At 43.9% G+C, this 10,165-nt stretch overlaps 1 protein-coding gene across 1 annotated transcript; it reads right to left on the bottom strand.

The window, feature by feature from the left end:
• Positions 1–378: 378 nt before the first annotated feature.
• kbtbd3 (kelch repeat and BTB (POZ) domain containing 3) lies at positions 379–9,334 on the bottom strand. The gene is made up of 4 exons (XM_056473040.1): positions 9,165–9,334; positions 7,194–7,390; positions 5,819–5,984; positions 379–1,989 (listed from the first exon to the last, which is right to left on the bottom strand). Exons 2-4 carry the CDS (start codon positions 7,370–7,372, stop codon positions 529–531), a joined length of 1,806 nt encoding a protein of 601 aa, XP_056329015.1. The 5' UTR covers positions 7,373–7,390; positions 9,165–9,334; the 3' UTR covers positions 379–528.
• Positions 9,335–10,165: the final 831 nt, after the last annotated feature.

Genomic DNA, 10,165 nt, shown 5'->3' with positions numbered 1-10,165 from the left:
TGTGTGTTTGTGTGTGTGTGTGTGTGTTTGTGAATGAGAGAGTGTGGAGCTGTGTGCTGTGTGTCTATTTGTGTGTGTGTTTATACAGACATATATTGTTATAGGCTGTCTGGACTCTGTATCATCTAGCTGGGTGGCTTTTAGTTTTGCTCCCCCCCAAACCCCACAAAATTTTGTCCCGCGCAGATCTCTAATACGAACAAGACAAACAGGTGTCCGCAAACCTAATGTCGCATATACGGTATTCAGTTTCTGAATGGTTTAAGCACAAGCCAACAGTTTGGTGACGCTGTCTGAGCCTTACATAATAATTTGTTTTATTATGCACGGTAAAACCGGATACCGAGATAAAATAGGGAGGAGGTTTGACCGTATCCAAATTTGTATACCGCCCAAGCCTACAGTGCACTGTGATATCACATTAAACCGAATCGATGACATGATAATCATAACCAGTGTATGTCCAGTGTAAGTTCACACCCCTAATATTTATATTTACCTTATATTTACCTTTGTTTGTACAGGGCTTTACTCTTCAGCGCCCCCTGTGGCTGATGAGTGTTCAGCTGAATCAGTCCGCCAGGGGTCTCGATAGCGGCTGAAGTTCAGCACCTGACAGTGAAACTCAGTCAGAGCTCGAGGCATCGGCGAAACCTCCTGCCATTCGGAGCGACTGCTATCATAAACCTGCACCTCATCCGAGACCTCGTCTGGAGAGTAATCTCCACCCAGAATAAAGATCTTCCCCCGGACGCCGACCGCAGCCGCGTTAAACCCTGCACACTCAAATGAGCCCTCGCCCCTCCACACGCCCGCGTCCGCACAGAAGCTGTACACCTTATAGCTGGATAAATCGCAGAGGTACAACGTTTCATTAACACACACCGACTGCACAAGCCTTGCGTGGAAGAACTGACCAAATTCCGCCACTAGGTGGCTCCACTGATCTGCAACTGCATCATAACGAAAAAAACAATCCAACAATGGATTAAATGCGTCAGAAATCTCCACCTCAGATCCGAGAGCGTAAATAACATCTCCACACGCACTTGCTTCCGGAAAATATATTCCTTTAGGTAGAGGGCTAACGGAAATCCACTCGCGCATCAAAGGATCAAAATACTCCACATCCAGAATGCTAGGAACATCCCGTAAGCCGCGCGGCTTTCCTCCGATTACGTACATGCGTTGGAGAGCGACGACGCACGTGTGCATGGTGCGAGTGTGGCGCATGCGCAGTGCTGGCGTAAAGCTGCGCGCAATCGGACAGTAGCACCAAAACTCGTCTGTAGCTTCATGATGAGGCGATGAAATGTGCGTACGAATAGATCTCGGACATTCGCTGTGACATCCACCGGTTATGAAGAGCTTCTCCGCAAAGCTAGTTAAGACTGATCCAGGTAGCTCGAAAATCCGCATGGCGTCCTCTGGAAGCACCGTCCAGCGGTCTGACGCGATCTCATAGCAGAACGCGTGACGCATGCTTTCTTCAGTTTTGTGGACGAATATATACGTGGACGTCGTTGACACTCGAGCGTCGGTGAATAATCCGCTGAACTGCTGCGTTTGCGCTAGCGCATGTGTTAGCATGTTCCTGCATTCATCGGTTAACACCTCGCTCCGTGCGGCGTCCTCCAGCGTGGCAGTGGGAATGTGGTGCAGTCTGACGCATGCTAGCAGCTGCTGCATCAGGCTAGTGCGCGTCGACAGGTCATGTTTCACCCAGCAGAGCAGCGCCTGCAGGACGGTTTCTTCATCAGGAACGCGGAGCTCATCGGACAGCAGGACGCGTTCCAGAACCGACGCCGGCAGCTCTAAGAACTCCGCGCTGCAGGATACCGTCTGGAAGTTCTGTGTGATGAAGTCGATGGCGCCGCAGAGCAGCTGTGTCGAACCGTATCCCTCCGCCAGCGCCAGCAGATGCAGACAGTTGGACACATCCAGAGACTCCAGCAGGAAGTCACTGCAGGCGCGCAACAGGAAGTCCACCTGCGAGAACAGACATGATTAAAGGATGGACTCGTTTCACAATAAGTTTTGTGTTATTGACCTTATTCTGCAGTGTGGCAGTGCGCTCGCTTTTGTGATTGATTCAGAACTTCCGGTTCTGTTTCCTATGGGAGAAATGACTAGGAATAATAAACGCTCAAACTAATAGAATAATATAATCAGAAATATCAGTGTGCATCATCTCGCAGCAGAACGAGCTGTTATAACGTCTAATAATCAATGGAGGTGAAGGAGAGTCGAAGTGTCAGGCTAAAAACATTCCACTGGCTGCGCCTGCTCGCACGTGAAAAATAAGGTCAGTATGTTTTATTCTATTGACTTACATAGCTTGACGCTCAAAATGAAAACTCGAGCAATTACATTGTTCAACCAATAGGTGGTGACAAGCAACCACCAAAATCCGTAATCTAGTAATGAAATAAAGGTTGAGTGAGTTACTGAATCATTCATCCATTTTCTTTTCGGCTTAGTCCCTTTGTTAATCTGGGGTCGCCACAGCGGAATGAACCGCCAACTATTCCAGCATTAGTTTTACACAGCGGATGCCTTTCCAGCTGCAACGCATCACTGGGAAACACCCATACACACTCATTCACACACACTCATACACTACGGACAATTTAGGTCATCAATTCCCCTATAGCACATGTGTTTGGACTGTGGGGGAAACCGAAGCACGCCCATGCCAACATAGGGGAGAACATAAAAACTCCACACAGAAACGCCAACTGACCCAGTCGGGACTCAAACCAGTGACCTTCTTGCTGTGACGCGATGTTGCTACCCACTGCGCCACCGTCAGTTAGTGAATCATTAATTGAAAATTGAGACAAAAAAATGATGTTCTTGTTGTGCATGATCCTAATGTTTACAACTGCACATTTAACATCATCAGCAGTAGCGAAGATTTTATCACGTTACCGAATATTTTATTGCTTTATTCAGCTGGTTATTTCTTGATTTTATTTTTATTAAGTTGTGGTATTTCTTGTGATTTTTGTAATAAACAGAAAGCAAATTAAAACGCTGATCTAAATATGATCCAATCAGTGACTCAAAACCAAACAGTGATTCTACATCAGGGCTTCCCAAACTTCTCAGACAGTGCCAGTGACTTGCGACCACCACTATTTTTAGGAGAGGTTATAAACAAACAAACTTTTTATGCAATGGCGCGTACACACACACACACACACACACCAATATGAGTTTTGGAAATCACCATCGACTTCTGCTCGTCCTGCGACCCCCACTTTGGCAACTACTGCGATACACAACTAGTTTCTACTGTTTTAATGTAATATAATTGAGGGTTTTTTGGTATTGGTTTTGATTATAATTTAATGTAAATTTGTCTTTTTATTTGTTGGATCCCAGAAAGAATAGTTGGTAGAGGCTAATGGGGATCTAAATAAACAAACACGACAGCGATGACATGTTTAAACAATCTTAAGTCCTTGAAAGATTTTAATATTTGGATTTTTACTTTTTACTGTATCATCATTGCATCAAAAAACAGCTAGTAGCTCATTTGTTATGCAGCGTCTATGGAGGGGGGACAGCAAATTTGACATTATTCTCTCTTCTGACTTTTATGAAAGTCAAGAAATCAATACCATTGAGTAAATATTTTTATTATTTCAGCAAATAGCATAAGGTAGGCTCTCATTTTCATTTGGCTCCACGCTGTACTCAACTTACCCAAACACACTGATCCCAAACACTTCAGATTTAGTGTCGCCCATGTCCTATTAACAGGTTATTAGAGGGGTGGTCCACTAGGATATCATATGTTAAACTGTAGTTGATGTGTAATGTAGCTGTGTAAACATAAACAACATCTCTGAATGTAAGACGCTCACAGTTCAATGCAATGGGAGACGATGGCTTTTACAGAGTTAGCTTAGCAAAGCCTACAGCGAACGAAGTTTGGGGACTACAAAAAAATACATCCAGGCTAATGAGATTATAAACGCTTCAGGTTACGCACACACCCGGCGCAGCAACGAGGCGTGGCCAGATGCGCTTTAATGTTATAGCAGAGAAAGCTAAAATGGCGTCCAAACGCTGCTATTTCCACAGAGCTTCTTCTGTTTCTGTATTTGAGCTTCTAAAGGACACGACAAACACAGAGAGAAGTGCTTACAGTTTAATCATGCTCCAGAGAATTCTAATAAATATATAGCTAGCCTTTGACAAAGGAGAACTTCCAGAATCTCTCAAAGTTCGGTGCTGTATTCGGCTAAAACTCCTCCACCAGACGAAGCTGTGGATTGTGAGCTACAACCTTTGAGTGTTTTTATTTGTGTTACGTTTCACGTAAGTTTTGTGTTTGTTTTCTGTTTAGTGTACTCTGTCCTTTCCTAGGTGTGCAACCATTGGTTGAAAAAGCTGTCAATCAACATTATGACGCACTCGGTGCACCAATTAGGAGCTGGATCACCACATATAAAAGGCTTCGCTTGTGCTGTTCAGGAGGAGCGCTTGGTTCGCCACCAAACTTCTCACTTATGTCAGCCAGCCTGTTCGTTTGTTTTTGTATAGTTTTGTTGCTGTTGTTGTTTAGTCTCTCTCGTTTAAGTGATTAATTATTAGATAAGCTTGTGCAGCTCAATTTAGTATTTATTAGGAAGTCGAATGATCTTTATGAGAATTGGATTATCAGATAAACACTTGTTTTCCTAATGGCTAACAGTGTGTACTTTACCAGAACTCACATATTGTATATATAACTTTAATGCACATCAGTAACTTGCCAGTAACTTATTTAATGTATGTTCCTGTAAGAAAACATTAGACATTTTATTTTAAATATAATGTCCATATCTGACCCAACATTGGGTTAAAACAACCCAGCATTTTATGTGTGTAAGCAAGGCATTGGGTTAATTAATAATACACAATCCGAAGCAGAAAGTTCTTGCAAAACAAACTCCACTAATGAGAAATGAAAGCATGCTCTATTAAATGCTGGGTTGTTTTAACCCAACGTTGGGTCAAATATGGAAAAACCAAACAGTTTGGGTTTATAAAAAAAATCTATTTTCAGTGTAATGTGCAAACAATAACCCAATGTGGAGCTTGTCCATATTTGACCCAACACTGAGTTAAAACAACCCAGCATTTTTAGAGTGCAGATTTCACCAGTAAGAAAACATTGGAAATCCGTCGACCGTTATAATCTAACCCTTGGGAACAACTGTGGTCAGAACCAAAGTTCACAGGTCTGTGTTCTCTGGACTCCTCTCAAGCGGTGGACTTCTTCATTCTGATTGGTTGCCGCTGAACCACGTCATAGCTCATTACCATAAAGTTGACTTGATTTCAACTCTCCTCGACGCCCACACCAGTGAAGACGCACCGCGCTGCTCTTCGCCGCTTATCGGCTCTCATTGAAAATGAATGACTTCCGGCTACTTTGACGCTCTCGCCGCTTCCGGTGTGAACGTACTGTAACACTGCTAACAGCTTGTCTCTTTACACAGCACTAACGCGCATGCTTGTAGGGGTGTGACGTGGTGACACGAAGCCAATCCGCGAATCACAGCACATTACGTTAGCGGACCAATCAGAGCCTCTTGAGGGCGGGCCTTTCAGAGGAACTAGGAGATGTTAGCTGAGTAGCTGTTTATAATCAAAGTCAGATATATGAAAATAACCAGAAGTGAAGTAAATTTCCAGAAGTGAAGCATGAGCACACACTGCTCTGCATCTTATAAACACAACCAAGCTTTAAAGACACACTCTGGACCAGCCCTTTAATAGTTCTGTCGTATACTGTGTCTGTAGTTGATTTGTTCAGTCTGACCTGCAGGAAGGAGGCCATCTGAAACAGCATCTCCACGTTGTCCTCTCTGATTTCTATCTCCCCAGAATACGCAAAGTCCAGGAACGTGTGAACGGCCTGAGCGGAGAGACTACTGAGGGTCACGGAGCCGTCAACACACTCGCGCATGTCCAGCTCGAACATCGCCCTGAACACACAAGAAGAGAACTCAGATTCAGAAATAACACAGATTTAGACACACACAGAATTAAAGAAACCGACTCAGTAACAGATTGACTTCTGAGGGATCATGTGACTCATAATAATAATGCTGAGGCAACACGGTGGCTCAGTGGATAATACTGTGGCCTCACAGCGAGAAGCTCACTGGTTCGAGTCCCGGCTGGGTCAGTTGGTGTTTCTGTGTGGAGTTTGCATGTTCTCCCCGTGTTGGTGTGGGTTTCCTCTGGGTGCTCCGGTTTCCCCCACAGTCCAAACACATGCGCTATAGGGGATGTGTGTGTGTGTGTGAATGAGTGTTTCCCAGTACTGGTCTGCAGCTGGAAGGGCATCCGCTGTGTAAAACATATGCTGGAATAGTTGGTAGTTCATTCCGTTGTGTCGACCCCTGATAAATAAACAAACTAAGATGAAGAAAATTAATTAAAATTTTATTTTAAATATAATGTTCATATCTGACCCAACGTTGGGTTAAAACAACGCAGCATTTTATGTGTGTAAGCAAGGCATTGGGTTAATTAATAATACACAATCCGAAGCAGAAAGTTCTTGCAAAACAAACTCCACTAATGAAGAATGAAAGCATGCTCTATTAAATGCTGGGTTGTTTTAACCCAACATTGGGTCAAATGTGGAAAAACCCAACAGTTTGGGTTTATAAAAAAAATCTATTTTCAGTGTAATGTGAAAACAATAACCCAATGTGGAGCTTGTCCATATTTGACCCAACATTGAGTTAAAACAACCCAGCATTTTTAAAGTGTGGATTTCTCCAGATTGATAAAATACAGATATTATACACAGCTAAAAGTGCGGCATGGTGGCTCAGTGGTTAGCACTGTGGCCTCACAGCAAGAATGTCACTGGTTTGAGTCCTGGCTGGGTCAGTTGGTGTTTCTGTGTGGAGTTTGCATGTTCTCCCCGTGTTGGTGTGGGTTTCCTCCGGGTGCTCCGGTTTCCCCCACAGTCCAAACACATGTGATATAGGGGAATTGATCAACTAAATTGGCCGTAGTGTGTGTGAATGAGTATGTATGGGTGTTTCCCAGTACTGGGTTGCGGCTGGAAGGGCATCCGCTGCTAAAACATATGCTGGAATAGTTGGCGGTTCATTCCGCTGTGGCGACCCCTATTAATAAAGGGATTAAGTCAAAGGCAATTAAATAATAATGCTGACCTGAAGAAGTGGCTGCAGGCGGCGAGCACACAGCGGTGGCAGAGCAGCGTCTCATCCTGAACATGAATACTGAAATCCAGGAGGAGATTCCGCTGTCTGAACCCCTGGAGAACACTGATGATCTGCTGGCCCACACACTCACACTGCAGAAACACACACCGCTGCGCAGACACGGCCATCAGGAGACACACACACTGCTGGAGACACACATACGGCTGGATGAACACATTCAGTCCAATATAAAACACACACACAGACACACACACACCTGCAGGACAACAATACACACTACTTCTAAAGCACGTTACTGTTTATGTAAATATCTACACATTATTGCTCAAGTAAAAGTTTGTCCATATTTTTACCACACCTAAAAGACAAAAATAAACAAACAACCATCTGTATTTGTACAAGTTGAGTAAATTCTGCATCAAGTGCACTGCTGAATGTTAACTCAAGCTAAAGAAGCATACACTCAGCGGCCACTTTATTAGGTACACCTGTCCAGCTGCTCGTGAACGCACATTTCTAATCAGCCAATCACATGGCAGCAGCAGCTCACTGCATTTAGGCCTGTAGACATGGTCAAGACGATCTGCTGCAGGTCAAAGCGAGCATCAGAATGGGGAAGAAAGGGGATTTAAGAGACGCTGAACGTGGCATGGTTGTTGCTGCCAGACGGGCTGCTCTGAGTATTTCAGAAACTGCTGATCTACTGGGATTTTCACGCACAACCATCTCTAGGGTTTACAGAGAATGGTCCGACAAAGAGGAAATATCCAGTGAGCGGCAGTTCTGTGGGCGCAAATGCCTTGTTGATGCCAGAGGTCAGAGGAGAATGGCCAGACCGGTTCCAGCTGATAGAAAGGCAACAGTAACTCAAATAAGCACTCGTTACAACCGAGGTCTGCAGAAGAGCATCTCTGAACACACAACACGTCCAACCTTGAGGCGGATGGGCTACAGCAGCAAAAGACCACACCGGGTGCCGCTCCTGTCAGCTAAGAACAGGAAACTGAGGCTACAATTCACACAGGCTCACCAAAACTGGACAATAGAAGATTGGAGAAACGTTGCCTGGTCTGATGAGTCTCCATTTCTGCTGACACATTCGGATGCTCGGCTCAGAACAACATGAAAGCATGGATCCATCCTGCCTTGTATCAGCGGTTCAGGCTGCTGGTGGTGGTGTAATGGTGTGGGGGAGATTTTCTTTGGGTCCATTATTACCAATTGAGCATGGTGTCAACGCCACAGCCTACCTGAGTATTGTTCTGACCATGTCCATCCCTTTATGAGCACAGTGTCTCCATCTTCTGATGGCTACTTCCAGCAGGATAACGCACCATGTCATAAAGCTCCAATCATCTCAGACTGGTTTCTTGAACACGACAATGAGTTCACTGTACTCAAATGGCCTCCACAGTCACCAGAGCTCAATCCAATAGAGCACCTTTGGGATGTGGTGGAACGGGAGATTGGCATCATGGATGTGCAGCTGACAAATCTGCAGCAACTGTGTGATGCTATCATGTCAATATGGAGCAAAATCTCTGAGGAATATTTCCAGTAGCTTGTTGAATCTAGAACACGGAGGATTAAGGCAGTTCTGGAGTCCAACCCTGTACCTAATAAAGTGGCCAGTAAGGGTGTGTTTAGATTCTGTCATTTAATTTAAACAGTTTTGGTTTTAGTTAGCTATAATAACCTTGGCTGAACAATAAAAAAGTACGTAAACAATTAATAAACATCCTTATAATTGTTTAATAAGACAGTGCTACACTACAGCCAACACATGAGTACTTCAGGGTTGTTTAATTAACCGTATCTGTTTTCACTCATGTAATAAATTCTCACTCTTTCAGAGGCTCATTGAAACTCTTCACAGTCATATTTCTGAATATTATCACTGTTATTCCTCCATTTCTGCGCTGTGTTCAGTGTTGAAGAGTGTAAACAGTGCTGAAATACCTGATCAGACCGTCATTCAGAGCTCAAACATCGCCATGTTCTTCTGCTCTTCGCTTTACAGCACATAAATGACTCTTTATAAAGCAAAAATCTGTAATTCTCAGAGGGAAAAGGTGTTTATCTCACACAAATATGACTGAAACTGGCGCTTCAGCACCGCAGACAGCACACTGGCTCTACTGCGCATGCGCACAAGAATGCGCCGTGACGCGCACGCAAGGCGAGCTACTAAAATGGTTCACGTGAAGACAAGTGAACAAAATAATTGTAAATATACGTCAATCACGAAAAATTAAAATAATTAACAATATTGCATGAAAAAAAATTACCAGTACAGATCCCATGTACATCTTCGTCAAACGAGCAATTCATAATCAAATTAACATGGGAAATTTCATTGTTTTAATACGTTTGGTTTGTTTTTAAGTTGTAAACAAACATTTTGGAGTGCTTTAACATCCGAAAGTCCCAAATACACAACTATCTCACTTAAACTCGAAGTGAGTAATCAGGAGAGAAGTTAAAGATTTACAAGTGTTTGCATGTCTACAGTGTTGTTGTGTGTGGTCATGTGCAGGAAATAAAGCTCCAGGATGACCAGATTCAACACTATGTAGTGTTAAACACAGAGGTTCTGCCTAGCCAAAGACAAGGAAAGAAGACGGAGCTGTACAAGCAGGGGCGTAGCAACCAGGGGGGACGGGGGGGATCCTACCTCCTCACTTTTAGAAACACACCATTTAGAAACAGGTGATTAATAATTATGAGGTATGATCTCATATGGCCGTCCCCCCCACTTTTAAAATGTCCGCTACGCCCTTGTGTACAAGACCTGGGTCATCATCAACAAGCAGAACTACTGCATTCTGACAGTGAACTGCTCCTGTACAGCAGGGAATGTGAACACACATGTTTACAGTTCACTCTGAGCAGTGTCTGCAGGTTAATTCACCATATTGAACTGTTTCTGCTGAAATCACTGCTGCAATCAGAATCCAGTG

This window comes from Danio aesculapii, chromosome 15, assembly GCF_903798145.1.
Source record: "Danio aesculapii chromosome 15, fDanAes4.1, whole genome shotgun sequence".
Taxonomy (NCBI): Eukaryota; Metazoa; Chordata; class Actinopteri; order Cypriniformes; family Danionidae; genus Danio; species Danio aesculapii.
The sequence above is the reverse complement of the archived record's forward strand: the minus strand, read 5'-3'. Positions and strand labels throughout refer to the sequence as shown.

What these genes read in the sequence shown, in the direction of transcription:
- kbtbd3 (XM_056473040.1), bottom strand. Translation starts at nt 7,372, where the DNA reads ATGGCCGTGTCTGCGCAGCGGTGTGTGTTTCTGCAGTGTGAGTGTGTG. An exon ending in GCCTGCAGCCACTTCTTCAG is followed by an intron (nt 5,985 to 7,193) that starts GTCAGCATTATT and finishes TTGTGTGTTCAG; the next exon opens with GGCGATGTTCGAGCTGGACA. An exon ending in AGATGGCCTCCTTCCTGCAG is followed by an intron (nt 1,990 to 5,818) that starts GTCAGACTGAAC and finishes CTGTTCTCGCAG; the next exon opens with GTGGACTTCCTGTTGCGCGC.